We start from the raw sequence: 20,317 nt of genomic DNA, 5'->3' as shown, positions 1-20,317 counted from the left end.
TTGAGCTCCGAGTTCCAGCTTCTCTCATAACCAAAGCAAGCACAGATGACGGGAGAGAGAGATAGAGAAAGAAAGAGAAAGTGAGAAATGAGAATGAGAAGACAGTGTGAGAGAGAAAGAAAAAGAGAGAAAACTACAATGCTTAGTATGATTTTACTAAGAACAAATGATTTGTCAAATAAAAAAAGAAGAAAAGAAAAAAAGAAAGAAAGAATAAAAAAACCCAGTAAGAAAGTAAAAAGGAGAACGAGAGCAGAGGTGTGCCGCTGGACGCTGTATCCCTGGCAACCTCACATGCAACGTCTGCTTCCGTGACGACGGAGAGCAACCATGTCTGTTGTTTCTCCTCTGTGCCGCATTCCACAAGTCCACAAACGACACCTCGAGCGAGAGTGTGTGTGTGTGTGTGTGTGGACCTCCAGATGAGTGTTTATCACAGGGGGAAGAGAAGAGGGGGACCAGGAGAGGTCTAGGAATGAGAGGGAGGAGGGAGGGGGATGGGGCATAATTCATCCCCCGTTCATTTCTCCCTCTCTCACTCCCCTTCTTCCTCTCAGAGCTGGGTTAAGAGTCTCTCTCTCCCACATCACAGCTCTGTCGTCGTCCCCCGTCCGCCCCTGTTCCTGTGTGTTGTGTGTGTGTCTGGGTGAACAGAGGGAGTGAGAAGTGTTTGTGTGGGGGCTGTGTGACTTGGCTGGAAGGTGACCTGATTCTACAGTGAGTAGTGAGTAGACTCTGGAGAACATAAGTTAGGGGATATAACGTGTGTGTGTGTGCTCTAGAAGAGGGGTGTTTTCCACTAGGTATGAGTGTCTGGGGTGGTAGGGGAGGGGGGGGGGTGGCTCAGGGTAGTCTGTCAGAATGGGGGGGCGGACCGAGAGATGACAAGGAGGCTCCTCTGCGCGACATCACACTCCGTCAGCCAATCAGCCCTTTAAACGCACGCTGTAGCAGACGGGCGCCACCTGCAGGAGAAAGGGAGGAATTAACAGCTGAGTTTGAACGAATAGTGTGTGTGTGTGTGTGTGAGAGTTGTAAAAAATGAAAATAATTGTTTTATTGCCATGCCATAAACTTGTCTGTCAATTGTTGGAATTTGGTATTTTATGCTCTAGGCCAGTGTTTCTCAACCCTCTCCTCGGGGCGCCCCAGCCGCTCCACATATTTGATCTGTTCCACCACCAGCACACCTGATTCAACTAATCAAGTCCAAAGCAACACTGCTCTAGGCAGGGGGTCAGCCATAGACGGCGACCCTGGAGCAATTAGAGGGTCAGGGGCACTTTGACACGTAGGGTTAGGGTTAGCCGTGATTCGAACCGCTGCAAGCTGCCGACTTGCGATCATTAGTCGCTGGCTCTACCGGCTGAGCTATGTATGCTGTGTGTGCGGTGTGTGTGTGTGTGTGTTGTACCTGCTATCTGGAGATGTAAGTGTAGGTCCGTGAGGGGGAGCGGCCTTCTGACTGCCCGTTGGTCGACACGTTCAGGAAGTCCCAGATCAGGATGGTGTCGTCGTGGGAACTGCTGATGATCTGAAACTCGTCAAACTGCAGCCGGAACACACGACCCGAGTGCTCCTGAACACACACACACACACACAATCTCAAAAACCATACAGCAGGACCACAGTGAAAGACAGGCATAAGTGCCCAAGCGTGCGCACACAGACAGACACAGACACACACAGACAGACACACACACTCACCACCAGTGTGCGCAGACACAGCGTGCTGGCAGGGGCTCGGGGGTCCAGGGCCGCCTGCAGGTCCCACACCTTGATCTTACTGCAGAGAGAGGAGACACGCTCAGTACAGCAGTGTGTGAGTGTGTGTGTGTGTGTGTGTGTGTATGTGTGTGTGTGTGTGTGTGTGTGTGTGTGTGTGTGTGGGGGGGTACAAGTTTGCAAGAGTAAAATAAACAGGACAATGGACTATCAGTGAGCTCCATTAACATGCTTATTGTGCCTCTGTGTCTGTACGCATGAGATAGACAGTATGTGTGTGTGTGTGTGTGTGTATCTCACCCGTCATAGGCTCCACTCACGATCCTCTTGTTGTCAAAGCGAATGCAGCGCACCAGCTCCTCATGACCCTCCAACACCCGCAAACACGCCCCGCACTCAATATCCCATAACCTACACACACACACACACAGTTTACACAACATAGCCAAGATACTAAATACTGTATTATGCCCAGAGATATTTCTTAACTTGACCCCCCCTCCCCCACCACGCTTCTCTCATTCTCTCTCTCTCTCACACACACACACACACACACACACCTGATGGTGTTGTCCGAGGACCCGCTGACCACCAGTCTGTCTCTGTACTGCAGGCAGGCGATGCCGCGCTTGTGTCCGTTTAGCGTGCGCACAAACTCACACGTACTGGTGCTCCAGACCTGCAGGAGGCGAGAGAGAGACGGGCATTCAGACACCCTGCTGGACAACAACCAACAACAACCACACTGTGAAGTACTGTAGACACACAGAGGTCAACAACAGACACATCAACATCCGTTGCTCTATTCACACGGCGTCGGATGAGAATGACAATTCTAAAAAAGCCACTTATGTTTATTCACGTCCAAATGTGGGTTACAACAACAAAAATACCGCTTAACAAAAAACAGTAAATTCACTGAGGAAACATCCTAACGTTTTCACATTTAACAACGACGTCGTCTGAGATATCCAAGAGCGTTCCTCTCTCTCCTGACTAAATACAGAGTTTCATCTGCTTTGAGATGGGACGCAGCGCCACTCTGACCTTCTTTTGGGGACACGTATGTTGTATATGATACATTATTAAAAGAAGGAAAGACATTATTGGCACAGCCCTAACACACATTTACATTTACATTTTTGGCATTTAGCAGACGCCTTATTCCAAAGCGACTTACAATCAATACATTTGAATACTAAGCATGTGAATCAGCAGTCCACCATTCGTTGCAGGAAGAGTACTCTAGCTCGGGCCCGGGGCCACTGATAGAAGGAAAAACCTTCTCCCTATTATCGCCTTCTACAATTTTTTTGTTTTTTTTTGTTTTTTTGTTTTTTTACTGGAGAAACTGAGAAACAGTACAAGGGGGGCAATAGAAGTTCTTAGGGACACAGTAGAGGGGAAAGCGGGTGTCTTTAGGAGACGTAGTGGTGAGGGTCAGAAGATGTCTCAGGAGGAGCAGTTAAGATGTAACCTGAAGAGATGGGTCTTCAGTCTACGACGGAAGATGGGTAGTGACTCTGCCGTTCTGACAGCCGTGGGGAGCTCATTCCACCAGCGGGGAGCCAGTGTTGTGAAGAGACGTGATCGGGCAGCCCCGACACACACGCACCCCGCCCCCCGCAGCCCCACTCCCCACTCACCTTGATGGTGCGGTCCCCCGAGGCCGAGACGATGTACTTGTCGTCGAAGTCGACCACGTTGACGGCGGCGCGATGGCCCACCAGCACGCGGCGGAGGCTGATGTCGGTGGGCGAGGCCATGTCCCACACGGCGATGCTGCGGTCCTTGGAGCACGTCACCATCAGCCCGTTGGCGAAGCGCAGGTGGAGGACCGCCTCGTTGTGGTGGATCAGCGTGTTCAACACCTCCCCCGACGTCACCTCCCACACCCTGGAGGAGGGAGGGAGGGAGGGGAGAGAGGGAAGAAGGGAGAGTTAAAAGAGGTTGGAGACGGACAGAGGGGACGGAGCAGGGAGAGGGGGGAGAGAGGGAGAGAAGGGAGGAGGGTTAAAAGAGGTTGGAGATGATGGACAGGGGAGACGGAGGGTGGAGGAGAGCGACAGCGGGAGAAGAAATGAGAGACAGAGAGAGACGTTTATGAGTCTCCCTGTGGAGAGTACCTCACGACACACACACACACACACACACACACACACACACACACACACACACTTAAAGAGGGTTTTTATGGAGCTCCACTGTTGGGCAGTGAGAATCAAAGACAGAACACACACTGGAAAAGCTGACACTCAACCCACAAACAAGTGCCCGTCAAAGCCGTCGCTAAGGAAGTGAAGTCACATTTTCCTTGGATACCGCCCAGCGAGCGCAGCAGGAGTGTGAAGTAATACGAGTGTGAAGGTTGAGCTTCTGTGCGCACACGCACGCGCACACACACACACACACACACACACACACACACACGCACACACACACACACACACACACACACACACACACACACACACACACACAACTGAACAGAATGTTACCAAATGGCTATGGGTTACGCCGTAGATTTTATGCAGAAGTATAAATTGGGCTTTAGGCCAGCAATTTCAAATCATTAAACCTAAGCGGTAGATGCTCTCTCCAGGGGGCGCTCTACTGGTGAAAAACATGTTTTTAAAATGTCAATCATATCTAGGAGGTGCAGTATAGAGGCCAGAGGGTGGTGATAGGCGGGGAGGAGAGGACAGGGGAGGGACAGGAGGGGACTGGGGACAGGAGGGGGGAAGGGACCAGGAGAGGGTGGAGGACTAGGGGACAGACAGACAGGTGGAGGACTAGGGGACAGACAGGCAGGTGGAGGACTAGGAGACAGACAGACAGACAGGTGGAGGACATGGGGACAGAGACAGGTGGAGGACTAGGGGACAGACAGGCAGGTGGAGGACTAGGGGACAGACAGACAGATGGAGGACTAGAGGATAGACAGACAGGTGGAGGACTAGGGTACAGACAGACAGGCAGGTGGAGGACTAGGAGACAGACAGACAGACGGAGGACTAGGAGACAGACAGACAGGTGGAGGACTAGGAGACAGACAGACAGACAGGTGGAGGACTAGGAGACAGACAGACAGACAGGTGGAGGACTAGGGGACAGACAGACAGACAGGTGGAGGACTAGGGGACAGACAGGTGGAGGACTAGGGGACAGACAGGTGGAGGACAGCAATTTCAAATCATTAAACCTAAGCGGTAGATGCTCTCTCCAGGGGGCGCTCTACTGGTGAAAAACATGTTTTTAAAATGTCAATCATATCTAGGAGGTGCAGTATAGAGGCCAGAGGGTGGTGATAGGCGGGGAGGAGAGGACAGGGGAGGGACAGGAGGGGACTGGGGACAGGAGGGGGGAAGGGACCAGGAGAGGGTGGAGGACTAGGGGACAGACAGACAGGTGGAGGACTAGGGGACAGACAGGCAGGTGGAGGACTAGGAGACAGACAGACAGACGGAGGACTAGGAGACAGACAGGTGGAGGACTAGGAGACAGACAGACAGGTGGAGGACTAGGAGACAGACAGACAGACAGGTGGAGGACTAGGAGACAGACAGACAGACGGAGGACTAGGAGACAGACAGGTGGAGGACTAGGAGACAGACAGACAGGTGGAGGACTAGGAGACAGACAGACAGACAGGTGGAGGACTAGGAGACAGACAGACAGACGGAGGACTAGGAGACAGACAGACAGGTGGAGGACTAGGAGACAGACAGGTGGAGGACTAGGAGACAGACAGACAGACGGAGGACTAGGAGACAGACAGACAGGTGGAGGACTAGGGGACAGACAGGTGGAGGACTAGGGGACAGACAGACAGACAGGCAGGTGGAGGACTAGGAGACAGACAGACAGGTGGAGGACTAGGAGACAGACAGGTGGAGGACTAGGGGACAGACAGACAGACGGAGGACTAGGGGACAGACAGACAGGTGGAGGACTAGGGGACAGACAGACAGACAGATGGAGGACTAGGGGACAGACAGACAGGTGGAGGACTAGGGGACAGACAGACAGGCAGGTGGAGGACTAGGGGACAGACAGACAGACAGACAGACAGGTGGAGGACTAGGGGATAGACAGACAGGTGGAGGACTAGGGGACAGACAGACGGAGGACTAGGGGACAGACAGGCAGGTGGGGGATTAGGGGACAGACAGACGGAGGACTAGCGGACAGACAGACAGGTGGAGGACTAGGGGACAGACAGACAGGTGGAGGACTAGGTTACAGACAGACAGGTGGAGGACTAGGGGACAGACAGACAGGTGGAGGACTAGGGTACAGACTAAGGATGTCCCGATCCCATTTTTTCACTACCGATACCGATACCTGGGCTTCAGGTATCTGCGATACCGATATCAATCCGATATTTGTATTTATTGTTTTACTCCTGAATAATAACAAATACTTCCCCAGTATATAGTCCACAACAACAGTTGGCTATTAAAGACTGCCAGCCTTTATTCAAGCAACAAAACCAGTAAACTCTGCAGTACTCAGTGACCAACTAGTTTAAAGTTAAAACAATTTAAACTGCAGCATTCAGCATTGTAGAAAAAAAAAAAAAAGTTACTCTCTGATTTCTAGTTTTAGTGCCTTCAGGTTTTTATTCTATTTATCTTCTCTTACAAATGGCAAATCAATTATAGGACCCTTTTTAAAAGTGTAGCCTAGTGACGCTGCTGGTGAGACCAGAAACCAGTCGCAGAATCAAAGGGGTGTCAATATCTGGTTTTCGTTTTTTTCATAACAGGCAACTTGAAGTTTTAAAGTACCACTCGATATAATATACAACAGTTTAACGATCACTAAATATTTATAATCTGTGGGTTGGACTCACTGTTGCCGGAGGCTACCGTTAAGTGATACCTGGCTTGTAAACATACTTTCGTTTTAGAACGAAACGTTAGCCGCTAGCTGTTAGCAGCGTTTTTAGCAGTCACCATTCTTGAGCTGTACAAACATTCAAATACTCGTGTCGTCTTGAATTTATTTCCGATTTCAATGTATGACGCATCATTTGAAAGCCTACCGTCTGTAGTTTCAGACTATGTAAACAACCGAAAAATTACGTAAGCAAATGGTTTATGATTTCACCAGCTAGCATCATAACATTGTCAGACTCATTACACACAGGTAGCTACTAGCCAACTCTCATGCACTTGACCACTGGCTACTACTGTTGTCATCACGTGAGTGACACGCCGGATCGCGAGACCCAGATCGCTGCCTATTTTTTTTCTGGTGTGATCTGCGATCCAGCATTCAGGACCAATATCGCAGCGATATGCGATATCAATATCGGATCGGGACATCCCTAGTACAGACAGACAGGTGGAGGACTAGGAGACAGACAGACAGACGGAGGACTAAGGGACAGACAGGTGGAGGACTAGGGGACAAACAGACAGAGAGGTGGAGGACTAGGGGACAGAGACAGACAGGTGGAGGACTAGGGGACAGGGTGACAGACAGACAGACCTGACGGTGGAGTCGGAGGAGCCGGTGACGATGACCCTCTCGTCATACTGTAGACACAACACTGACCCTGTGTGACCGGTCAAGATCTTCAGACACTCCAGAGTCTGCTTGTCCCAGATCTGAGAGAGAGAGAGAAAGATGAGAATAACAAAAGAAGACAAATAAAAAGGGAAGGAGGAGAGAGGGGGAGTATAAGAGGAGGCAGGAGCACATTTGGGTCAGGGGATCGTTCAAGCTTCATTTCCCCACTAGGCGCCCACACACGCACACTCAGTCTCTCTCACTCACACATCTCAAATGAAGATGGCCGCACGCACATAAACACACCTGGCGCACGCTCACGCACACAGACCGTCTCACTCACACACCACAATAGAACGCACGCACACACACACACCTTTATGGAGTTGTCTCGAAGGCCGCTGATGATCTTGTCGTCGTCGTACTGGAGGCAGTAGACTCCTTTACTGTTCTCTGAGCGACACTGGATCCTCTGCAGGTTGTGTCTGCCACACCGCCAGTTAGCCTCAATCGTCTTGGAAGGGGGGGGGTGAGAGAGGAGAGAGAACAGAACAAGGGGGATAGGAGAAACAAGAAAAGTGAGGGGGGTGGGGTGTGAGCAAGAGAAATAAAAACAGCAAGGTTGTACGAGAGACTAGAATAGTGCTGTTATGGTTACGTTCCTTAAAATCAACCGTATTAACGTGTTAAAGATGATTATTTGTGTTATGATTGTTTTTATTTTTTGCTATTTCATGAAGTGGAATTTGGTTTTGGAATTTGAAATTCTATTCAATATTCACAATTAATTAGTTGTGTTCTTATTTGTTGACAATCCAATGTGACAACTTGCCCGACGTAGTGTAACAATTTACCCACTGATGGGGGCAAATTGTCACAAATGCAGACTGTCTATTTAACGGTCTACAGGTCTGTACTGAAATAAGATATGAAGATCTAATCAATACAAATGTGTGCCCAAGACTTCCTTCTTTCATTTGGTATGACATTTATACCATTGTGATGTATTGTGCCCAGTAAATGTTAGACAGCGTGTGACAACATACCCCGCACTCCCCTACTCAGCGGACAGATTGTTTGACAAGGCAGCAGACATTGACATGGCAGCAGACATTGACAAGGCAGCAGACATTGACATGGCAGCAGACATTGACAAGGCAGCAGACATTGACAAGGCAGCAGACATTGACAAGGCAGCAGACATTGACAAGGCAGCAGACATTGACAAGGCAGCAGACATTGACAAGGCAGCAGACATTGACATGGCAGCAGACATTGACAAGGCAGCAGACATTGACAAGGCAGCAGACATTGACAAGGCAGCAGACATTGACAAGGCAGCAGACATTGACATGGCAGCAGACATTGACATGGCAGCAGACATTGACAAGGCAGCAGACATTGACAAGGCAGCAGACATTGACAAGGCAGCAGACATTGACAAGGCAGCAGACATTGACAAGGCAGCAGACATTGACATGGCAGCAGACATTGACATGGCAGCAGACATTGACAAGGCAGCAGACATTGACAAGGCAGCAGACATTGACAAGGCAGCAGACATTGACATGCCAGCATACATTGACATGCCAGCATACATTGACAAGGCAGCAGACATTGACATGGCAGCAGACATTGACATGGACCGTGGCATGGACCCCCCCCCCAGGGGGCAAGACCCTGCGACATACCAGCGTCATGTCCAGGGGGTGTACTAACTTGTACATTAAGTCGCCTCACGCTACGGAAACAGGACATAGGCTCCTGCCCTATGGGCAGGCTACTTACTTATGTGATCTTGACTACCTGTCAACTTTCTCTGGTTCCTGGTTCTTGCTCTCTCTCTCTCTCTCTCTGGTGCACCATCCTGCTCTCTCTCCTTCTCTCCCTCTCTATCCTCCTCTCTCCCTCTTTTACTGTCAACCAAAAGGCAAACATAACAACCAGAGTATTTATAATCTAATAAGAGGTATACATTTATCCATATCAATTTATAACATAATTATAATTGAATATTGGATTGCTGTGGGCAATGCAGTCAGATAATGTCATTTTGACTTTACTCTCTCACCTGAAAACAAATCATATGTCCAACTATAAAAAAAGACATTTCCAATACTTCAATCCACTGTCCATGTACTGTAAATATGCCAATATGGTATTACCATAAAGCCCAATTCTAGCAGAATAAGAAAGATAGTATATCTACTTTAAGTAAAATAATAAAGTGCATCCAGTTAGCTCATCTAATCACCTCTGAGCTAGCTAGTTAGCTTGCTAGTTCTTTGACACTATTTTACATACCATGGAACTATAATCAGACACTTTCTAGTCACAATAATAACGACCAATTTGAACCAACTTGCTCTGTTAGAACACTCAGCAATTATATTTGCTAACGTTTCAACTTGCTTACTTTCCATCTGCAGACATCTCACCCTGCAAAAACTCTCTCGCGTCGCGCGCACACTCGCGCACAATCTTGTGTGGAGATAGGTTTGGCTATGCGAGACTACTGCCGGACTAACGTTACCAACGAGCCCATGGGCTTGCCACTCGCCAGATTCGGGTTGGGTGCATTTAAAAAAAGCTGATATTTTAGCCTACTTGTCAGATGTTTGGTGCCTACGTCCGTAATAATTCCTCTTTCTTGGGGGGGCGGGGGGTTCCGTTGGGGGGGCAATGGTAGGGGAAACACTGCGCGTAATTTGAAATCTAGTCAAGCAATCCGTGGGAGGTTTTTGATGGGAAAAAGTTGACTGGCCTAAATATTTCACTGGATTGGATCGTCTCAGACCTTTGGCAATGTAAACAAATGGTTGTTGTCGGAATGTTATCGATCGGTGGTCAACCATGAGGCTTCTCTATGAGTTTTATCAAATTTGTCAACGTAGTTTGTTTGTTGAATGAATGAATGGTCTTTATTGTCATGAATACAGTGCAGGTACCATACAACGAAATTTAGGAGGGGGGGCTCCCCTGGTGCTTGGAAAAAAGACTAAAAACAAGAGGTCCAAGGGTAAAATAAAAAAGGGAAAAGAGCTGGTTTACATAAATAAAGGCTATGTACACTATCTACTATACTACTATACTATACAATAAAACACTGTGCTGTACTCTATGCTATGCTATAAATATCCTAACTTTTCCTATATCTGAACCTTATGTACACAAGGGTAGTCATATTGCACATAGTATTTTTGCACATTCATTAAAGTGTCGCAGTTAGCAGGTTTGAAATGTTCACAGTTGTATTTCAATATTGCACTTATGTTTAAAATCTAGTAGCTGCCATCAAATTGTCTAGATTGTCCAGGGCCGAGAACCTAGGTCTTTGCTGTGTTCAGGGCCTGAATGGCCCTAGGGTAGAAGCTGAGCTTCAGTCTATTTGTCCGTGCGAACATGGTCCTGAACCGCCTGCCTGAGCGCAGCTGAACAAAGTGTTCGTTCCCAGGGTGGGATGGGTCCCTGGAGATCTTGGAGGCCTTCCTGAGGCAGCGTGTGTTGTACAGCTCTTCCAGAGAGGGGAGGGGGGCGCCGATGATCTTCTGGGACGATCTCACGACTCTCTGTAGCGCTTTCCTCTCTGCGGCTGTGCAGCTGGAGAACCACACGCAAATGCAGTAGGTGAGGATGCTCTCCACTGTGCAGCGGTAGAAGGTCACAAGCAGCTCCTGTCTGAGGTGGTATTTCCTGAGGACTCTCAGGAAGTAGAGCTGCTGTTGTGCCTTCTTGATGATGGCTGCTGTGTTGGTCCTCAAGGACAGGTCCTCCTGTATGTGCACCCCCAGGAGTCGGAGAGTTGAGACTCTCTCCACGCTCCCTCCATCGACTAGCAGGGGCTGGACCTCAGATTTTTTCCTCCTGAAGTCCACGATGATTTCCTGGGTCTTTAACTGGTTCAGCAGCAGGTTGTTAACCTTGCACAGCTTGCCCAGCTGCTCCACCTCATCTCTGTACGCCGCCTCGCCCCCCCCGAGATGCAGCCCACCACGGTGGTGTCGTCTGCAAACTTTATGATGGAGCTGCTGGGGTGGACGGGGGTGAAGTCGTGGGTGTAGAGGTTGTAGAGGATGGGGCTCAGCACGCAGCCCTGGGGGGAGGGCTGTGGAGGTGTGGGAGCCCACCCGCACTCTCTGGGGGCGGTCAGACAGGAAGTCCTTGATCCATGCGCAGATGGAGTGTGATAGTCCCAGGTCTAGTAGTTTGGTCACTAGCCTGTCTGGAAGGATAGTGTTGAAAGCAGAGCTGAAGTCCACAAAAAGCAGTCTCGCGTAGCTGTTCCCCCTCTCCAGGTGGGATAGAGTGGAGTGGAGAGTCGTCAGCTGGTCGGCACAGTCCCTCAGCACCCGTCCCAGGACGCCGTCCGGCCCTGAGGCTTTTCTGGGGTCCACCGCCTTCAGCACGCGTCTCACTTCATGCTCTGTGAGGGTGAGGCTGCTGAGAGCTGGAGAGAGTGGTGTTTGTGTTGTGGTTACCTCCGTTCGCCCCTCGTCGAACCGGGCGTAGAAGGAGTTCAGAAGGAGTTGGTGGCCTGACAGCGACACCAATTGTGTCTGCTGTTGTGATTGTATCTTGAGATGGATTATTTGACTCAAAGCGAAAGAATCATAGCTTTAAGATGATGTAACACATGAATACCTACGTAAACATAGGAAGCGTGTACAGGGCAAGACAATTTGCATGAGCACAATAGCGCTAGGGCCCGCCGGTGGGCCGTTGGATCCTTAACAGGCTACATTGCATTTAATAAAGATTAGACACTGTGTAAATACAGAAGCCAGCATAAGCGTGTGTGTGTGAGTGTGTGTGTGGGGGGGGTTCTCACCTCGATGTCCTGGATGATCTTGGGGTAGAGGGCATGGTAGTAGGAGTTAGGCGGGACTTCCGTGGTGCGGTTCTTGAACAGGTACTTCTCCCTAGGATGACAGACTTTTTATTTTATTTTATTTAACCTTTATTTAACCAGGCAAACATGTAAGAACTAATTCTTATTTACAAATGCAACCTGACCAAAAAGCAATGGCTCTTTGGGGGGGGGGGTGGGAAGCTAGAAATAAAACAAGGTTAAATAATTTACAACAATAAAACACTGGCAAATACAGATGCATTAAAATACTAACAGTCAGAGAGAGGGGAGAGAGAAGGAGGAGGTAGGGGTGAGGAAGAGCGGAGGTGAGGGATAGCGGGGGTAGTGGAGCAGGGGTACTTAAAATGAGGCAGTGATGGGTTATGGGATGGGTGAGAGACGGTGATCAGCAGGTGCATTGATCGACTATGGTTCGATGCAGGATTTGTTTGAAAGCAGTGAGTGAGGTGAGGGCGGTGAGTTTGAGGGTGTTCTGTAAGGTGTTCCAGTCGTGTGCTGCAGCGAACCGGAAAGCGCTGCGACAGACAGGAGCAGCAGCCAATAAGAGACGGGATCATTAGCGGTCCTCTAAAAAGTTCTGATGTTATTATTATGTTAGAAATCCACTTCCTCTCTTGGTTCCTGTACCCCTGTGTGTGTGTGTGTGTGTGTGTGCGTGCTCACCATTGGTGCCTCTCAGACAGGCCCTTCCAGAGGGGGTCGGTGCGGACCATGCGCTCGATGAGCTTCTTCCACAGCATGCCCTCGGAGATGACCCGCTGCCACTCCTTACACACCAGCTCCGCTGCACACAGCGACCGCGCGTCCAGGAATGACAGGATGTTCTCCGCTATGTGGTCCAGACCCTGGGCTAGGGAGAGAGGGAGGGAGAGAGGGAAGAGGGTGACTGGACTGGATGTGTGTGTGTGTGTGTGTGTGTGTGAACATTCAAGTGCCTGTGTACACGAGTCCAGACAGAGAGAGTGTGTGTGTGTGTGTGTGTGTGTGTGTGTGTGTGCCAGTGGAAGTTCCTCAGAGAAGGAAGGGCAGGGGCATCCTTAGTCAGTGAATTTCAGAAACATTTAAAAAAGAACACGTGTCAGAATAACTATAAGTATAACAAGGTCTATAAATAGTTGGCGGCTGTTGATTTCGCGTAGCACATGGAAGGTGCTGTATGGATGATTGTCTCATTTTCTCTGGTTCCCCTCGAACCGGCATGAGAGACGACTCCTCTGACAGCGGGCCCTCTCCTCTCCGGACACTAGCCTGTCATCCGTCTCTCTGCCGTGGGTCGTACGTTTTTATATTGGCTAACAGCTGTGTTCCTATGGAAACCACCAATCCGAGAAGTGAGATGTCAGTCAACTTGGCGGGCGTGTGTTTGCTGTCCGAACAAGGAGTGTCTACAAATTGTTTGTCGGGTGTGCTGTCGAAAGAAAGGCGAGAGGAGGAGGAGGAGAGTGGGGTGAAGAAAAAGGGCTGAAAAAGAATGACACCGTACTCTAAACCGACGCGTTCCGTGACAGGTTTTTTTCCAGACGCGAGCAGGCAGAGGTGGGAAGGCAGGAACGTGGAGTCCCCTTGATGAGTCCGACACGTCTCTCTCTCCTGAACCTCTGTTTACACACGTGGGCGTGTCCGCTAGATGGTAGCGTGGTGACGGTGTTAGGATGGGCAGGGCTCCAGTTAGGGAATGTCAAATAGCCTGAAGCCCGTCCGCTTTTACCGAGCTGGGTGGACGGATTATGAATGACACCAAACTTGCTTTAATAAAAAGGTACAGCTTTCAATAATGTCATCCAAACGACATTCATACAAATGTTCATCCTGCCTGACATTGAAGGGGCAGCAGCCCAACCCCTGCTCCGTGTGTGTGTGTGTGTGTGTGTGTGTGTGTTACCTGGCAGCGCGGTGATGAAGTCTCTCTGCAGCATGGGTTTGAGGTAGGAGTTGATGTGGCCGTGTTGGTAGTGGCACATGCGCGAGATCAGGTGCTCCACGAACTCCACCTGGTCCGCCTCAGACCACTGGTCGAACAGGCCGACGCAGTGCTCCTTCTCCTTGTCGTAGTGGCCCTCCGACGAACGCTTGCGGGACCCCGTCATCACCGGGCCGTTGGTGAATTGCGAGATCTAGACGGACGGACGGACGGGCAGAGGGGTGAGGGAGTCAAAACTATTTTCTGTGGCAAAATGTATCGTTCAAAGGAGCGTCAAGAGAATTAGTGTTCAGACTGTCACTCACACAGCCACCCAAAAACACACACACACACACACGCACGCACGCACACGCACACACACACACACGCACACGCACACACACACACACACACGCACACGCACACGCACCTTGAGGACTGTCGTCTTCTTTGGCGAGAGGTCGTCTACGATGTTCTGGGAGTCCATGACTGATGTGTTCTGTATGGAGAGAGGAGAACACAGGGAGGCGTTAGAGCTAATGTGGAGTGTGTGTGTGTGTGTGTGTGTGTGTGTCAGGAATAATGAAACAGAGGCGGTAGCAGAATGCACAGAGCCGGATTAGTACAATGGTGCACACACACACAGCTAGGGGAATAGCATCCATCAGGTGGCAAACACAACAAAAGACACACACACACACACACACACACAGCTCTCTATCAACCCTAGTGATGTAACAGAGCGGATCTCTCTCTCCCTCCCTACGATGTGAAGAAGTCTGGACAGGAAATTAAAGGGGTATGTCGGTATGCCACGGTCTGAGATCCAAACGGCCGAGTAATGAAACAATAATCTGATAGTGGCCCCGCAGCGCAGAGAGAGGAGAGGAAGAGAGAGAGGGAAGAGGGAAGAGAGAGAGAGAGAGAGAGAGAGAGAGAGAGAGAGAGAAAGAAAGAGAGGAGAGGAAGAGAGAGAGAGAGGAGAGGAAGAGAGAGAGGGGAGAGGAGAGAGAGAGATGGAGAGGAGAGAGAGAGAGATGGAGAGGAGAGAGAGAGAGATGGAGAGGAGAGAGAGAGAGATGGAGAGGAGAGAGAGAGATATGGAGAGGAGAGAGAGAGAGATGGAGAGGAGAGAGAGAGATGGAGAGGAGAGAGAGAGAGAGATGGAGAGGAGAGAGAGAAATGGAGAGGAGAGAGATGGAGAGGAGAGAGAGAGAGTGAGTGAGCTGGAGAGGAGAAGGAGAGCGAGGGAAGAAAGAGAGTGGGAGAGGAGAAGGAGAGGAGAGAGTACGGTGTCCCGTTACCCTCTTAAATAGGCTGTTTCTCTCCTGCTGAAACGGCACGGCCAGTGACGAGAGTGAATTGGAGGCGACAGGCGCTATCGAATCAGGCCGGCACAGAGAGTCTCATTGGGTCACAATGAACCGTTAAGCGGTTAGACGGTTAGTACTCGACACGCGGCGAGGGGGTTGGATGCCGCTCGCCACCGGACAGACAGCACACCGTAACCGACGGTTTCAGGGAGGGAGGGAGGGACGTCCTCGTTCAGATCCCGAGACGACTGGTAGACTGGACGGCCGGAACGCAGTCTAAACTGAAGCACCGAAACAAAACAAGCAGAGGAGTCGTTAGACTCGTTACATTCAGGTACCTTTCCCGCCATCCCTGTAGAAGCGTTTCCACATTTGCAAACCCCTAACTCCAGCGTCTGTGCAGACGTGCGTGTCACAAACACATCCGCCGTGAACGGACCAGGGACAGTGAGTCAGCCGTCCTATCCCTCAAACACAACCATCACAAAAAGAGGGAAAAGAAAGGACATCCGATTGGACCCCTGGGAAGCCCCTCCTAACAAAACCCCGAAACCACCTCAACAACACCACCACCACCCTTATCTACCCATCTACCCTTATCCCCATCCCTCCAGAAAGGTCTCCTAAAATAGACAGTTTGACTTGAAGCACAGTTTCACTTGAAAGGTCCTTTTCCCGAGAGAACATGGACGCCACGTGGTCAACTGGCCGATGACGACTAGTTCTCTTCACGTTCGCGGCATCGACTCTGAGTTGGTATGTTTGGAGACATGGTAGGGCAGCGTCGAGCAATGTTGTTCCGACCTTTGGGCGAGCAAACATCCACACACCTGGAAAGGCCCATCACTAACCAGTCTCTGCCATGGTTTGACTTCAGTCAAAATTCTTTCTGTTTATATGTGTGTATGTAGGAGGGACAACGCGCGTCTGGATGTGTATGTGTGTGTGTGTGTGTAGGTGAGACAAGGACAGACAAGCACGCCTGGGTGTGTGTATGTGTGTGTGTTTGTGTTCCAGGTGGATGGGTTCATGTGGGATGTTGCTACAGGGACAGGGAGGTCTGTGAACAGCCAACCAACACAGACGAGAACATAAACAGAGACAGTGACACAGACCAGGTTCAAAGGTCAATGTTGATGCTGACAGGTCGGTCAGGCAGGCCGGGGAGAGGGGTGACTGTGCTCATGCAGACAGACAGACAGGCGGAGTGGTAGACAGACAGACAGGGACAAAGCAGGCCAGGCCACAGACACAGGCAGGCAGAGACAGCCAGACAGGCAAGCATGGAGGAGCCTTCTACTCTCCCTCAGACACAGGCAGGTGGGGGAGTCCCTCACCTCACCCTAGCCTGTCCACCTTCTTACAGGGCCTCCCCTCTGGTACCTCACGCTTCCCCAGCCAAACCTTAGTCATCGGATTCGGATCCAAACAGGCCCGCCGACGACGAGTTTAACAAGTATCTCTTATATCTGTAGCCTCTAGCGAGAGACAATGTCTAGACAGAGCTAGATGTATTGGTCTGTTTTCTCATCTCACTTTTATTGCCCGTCGTGGTTTATGAGCCCAGTTTTCAATTGTGTCCACTACTAAACTATCTGCTCTAGGATCAGAGTGTAACTGTTAGAGAACACCCTCCAGACCAGACCAGAGGGGACAGACAGACATCTCCTCCTCTCCCCAGCTGAACTTGGCAGCACAGGCTCAACCTTGATCTGGGCCGACACCTGGGAGACAAAATGGCTGACCTTCCTGTGAGCAGTGCTAGCGCTGGCTAGAGGACGGGGTGGAGGGTGGGGTTGTCAGAGAAGTGACTGAGAGAAGTAGCTTCCTTTTTTGGGTGGTGGTGGTGGTGGTGGTGGGGGGAGAGAGAGAGGGGGTGGGGGGGACAGTACACAACAACAAGGCTGGGTGAGGGGGGGGGGTGAGCAGGAGTGAGGAGGGAGGAGGAAGGGAGGGAGGGAGGGGCAGCAGAATTAAGAGGAGAGAGAGCAGAACCTGGTTGTGAGGCCTGGTGGAGGAGGGGATACTCTGCAGGCACCTGAGTGCACACAGACTCTCTGCCACCGAGGAGCAGCCCAGCCAGAGAGAGCGAGGCACAGAGCACTGTGTGAAAGAGAGAGGGAGGGGAGGGAGGGAGAGAGAGGGAGAGAAAGGAGATGGGTGGGACAAATGGAGAGGTGGGGAAAGGGTGAGGGGTGGGAAAGAGCGAGAAGGGAGAGAAATGAGAAATAGGATGGATGATGGATGGATGGAGAGTGACCAAAGGGAGAGGATAAGAAAGAGGGATGGAGACAGAGGTGTTGGGGAAGACAGGAAAGGGAGAGGGGGGAAAAAGGTGTTGAATGGGATGATTGGAGGGTGTGAACAAAATTGACAAAGACGGGGACACAGAACAGGAAAGAGTCAAACACATTGGTACAGGGGAGAGATGGAGGGGGTATAACCAGTGTTTGGAAGGATGAAGAGAAAAGAAGGGAGGAGGAGGAGGAGGTGGGGGGATAGTGAGGGGAAAAACCAGTATTAGAGCTACACGCACATTTGCACACAGTGAGCGCAGAAACACACACACACACACACATACTTTCACACACAAGGCATAGACAGACACACACAGAAGCATTATTAGACGTGAGGTAGGTGGGTGGGGATGGGTAGAGGAGGGGGAGGGGCCAATGGGTGTCTTGGTCAATTTCAGCCCCATCGCCTGTTTTGACGGATGCCCCGCCCTCTGTTCTGCCATCCCCACTGACTCTTATGGAAGTGGTTAGTGATTTAAGGACAGACTACACAGTCACGCGTCACGTACACACACAAGATACAAAAATCTACTTGTCCATCATGAGTGAACATTGACTTGGTTTAGTACAATTCACTAAGACAGTAGGCATTTTGTATAAACAACACCTAATAAACCCATCTGCCGCAGGCCCGCAGCCTACCTTTTACTAGAAGGTGGGACAGGGTAAATGTGAAATCAAATGTGTTTAACTGTAATATGAGTAATAAGCGTGTCATTTCTTGCTGGGACTTCACTGCCTAAGCAAGGCACATAGAGAGAGGGGGGCCCCTCTAACTCAAATACTAGGAAGAGTACACACTGATCTGTTCAGTCGTGATTGGTCAATTATATGTTACATGATTGGTCAATGACTGATTCACTCGCCTATATAGGCGAGTGAATCAGTCATTGACCAATCATATAACTAATAATCATCAATCAATAATAACCAATCATATAACTAATAATATTAGTCATTTCTCAAACTGAGTGAAAGATGCCTGGTCACATTGTGGATGGTGGGAGAAGAGACTGAGAGTTGTTGTCTTGTCACCAGCTCAACGAGGTCAAAACATAGAACCATCATAATCAATTCGGGAAATTGAAAACATCCCTCTTATGTTTTTAAACCCCGTTGATTTCTCTGCCAAAACAAACAATTTGGTTGAGTACTGCTGTGTCTGTGGGGTAAAAAAACATGCCTAGCTTAGCTATCCAACTCATTGGAACTCCACTGACCGGTCAGGATGTCCTCTGTCATAAGAAATGAACTTTTATCAGTCCAGAAAACCGGACAACCAGCTAACTAGACGCTAATGAAAATGCTCCCCGCGATATCTTCGCTAGCCAGAATTAGCTACCCAGCTAGCTCTCTGGCCACTTCCTTCTACGCAGATTCATAACAAACACACAGGCAAACCACCCACAATAACAACATTATCACATTCACACAGGAGAGGGCACCACATTTAGTCATATGTTGGCTAGTTTGGCTAGTTAATAATGCATTTATGTAACCTGTTCCCGAGTTCCACTATGTATTGGGCCATAGCTAACTAGGCTAGTTACCAAGTGGCTGACTAGCAAGAGGATGCGTTTGTAAGTTCGCTCTGAGAGCGCCGGAGCGCACACTGGACACAACGTCATAGAGCGACCGAGTCATTTGATTGGACAAGAGGCATACCCATGAGTGCTGATCAGAGTTCGAGAGCGAATTGACGAACGCACCCCGTAGTTAGCCAGCTAGCCGTGACTGACACACCGTAGGGCCGAGTGGCGCAGCGTCACCGCAGTGAAACCTTCGGTTTCGACTTTCCTGTAGCATTTCGAACCTCGGCGTTTATATATCAAATTAATAATAAGTACAAGACAGTGACAGCTCTTGGGACTGTGACATTTAGGTGTCTTAAGACCTTATCAATCCCTGCACTGAAAATCCACAACGAAAAATATCGATCTCCCCCCCCCCTCCTTTTTCCTCCACCTCTCTCTGACTGTCGCTCCGGGTTCGCAGCACCCCCAAGTCTGTATTTTTCCAAGCCTCTTTACGTCTGGTTGTCCGGGGTCCGATATGAACCCTGGGCCCGCCCGGGAAGGTGAATCCTATCGAAGCTCTTACCATTAATTCCAACGTTTTGTCCTCCATCTCCGGCTCCATGTTTGTTGTTCCCCCCCGAAACTCGCTGTGAAAATGGAAACCCAACCCTGCGTCGGCGGCGGCCGCAAATGCAAAAACGTCATTGACTTTGGCTCAGCGCGGCGCTGCGCTGTGTTTGGTGGGGGGTGGGGGTACTGGAACGCCCCCATCATACCCCCATATGCCCTGGTTGGACAAAGTCTGCTCATGGGGGCGTGTCTTTATAGGCTTTCCCGTTATTGATTGGCTCGCCAGCTACCAAGGCTTCCCCCCGGGTGACGCTACTAAACAGAAGGGCAAATGGTTGATGATGATGTTGCCATAGTAGGGAGAAAAACGCCACCAATAAACTCACTGATCAGACATGCTCAAATTGTCTGTGCTTCGTGCAGAATACATAACACAGGAATATGGTGTGCAAGACAACACAGACCTTTCTGTCATTTCACTCTAATGTACATGCATGTCTGTCATATTGTCTCCTCTTCATCCCCTATGGGGGGACATAAGGCTTCAATGCCTGTCTGTCGGTGAATGAACCAATGAACAATGAACCACCTAGACAAACATTGGGAAT

At 50.0% G+C, this 20,317-nt stretch overlaps 1 protein-coding gene across 1 annotated transcript; it reads right to left on the bottom strand.

Annotated features, from left to right (window-relative positions):
* Nucleotides 1-19,834, bottom strand: fbxw11a (F-box and WD repeat domain containing 11a). Its single transcript, XM_080525405.1, has 13 exons — nt 19,723-19,834; nt 14,443-14,511; nt 13,995-14,226; nt 12,776-12,962; nt 12,071-12,161; nt 7,619-7,756; nt 7,222-7,340; nt 3,372-3,621; nt 2,286-2,404; nt 2,026-2,136; nt 1,708-1,786; nt 1,415-1,579; nt 1-965 (listed from the first exon to the last, which is right to left on the bottom strand). Exons 1-12 carry the CDS (start codon nt 19,759-19,761, stop codon nt 1,418-1,420), a joined length of 1,596 nt encoding a protein of 531 aa, XP_080381531.1. The 5' UTR covers nt 19,762-19,834; the 3' UTR covers nt 1-965; nt 1,415-1,417.
* Nucleotides 19,835-20,317: the final 483 nt, after the last annotated feature.

Source organism: Nansenia antarctica, assembly GCF_963989245.1.
Source record: "Nansenia antarctica genome assembly, chromosome: 3".
NCBI classification, from domain to species: domain Eukaryota; kingdom Metazoa; phylum Chordata; class Actinopteri; order Argentiniformes; family Microstomatidae; genus Nansenia; species Nansenia antarctica.
The sequence above is the reverse complement of the archived record's forward strand: the minus strand, read 5'-3'. Positions and strand labels throughout refer to the sequence as shown.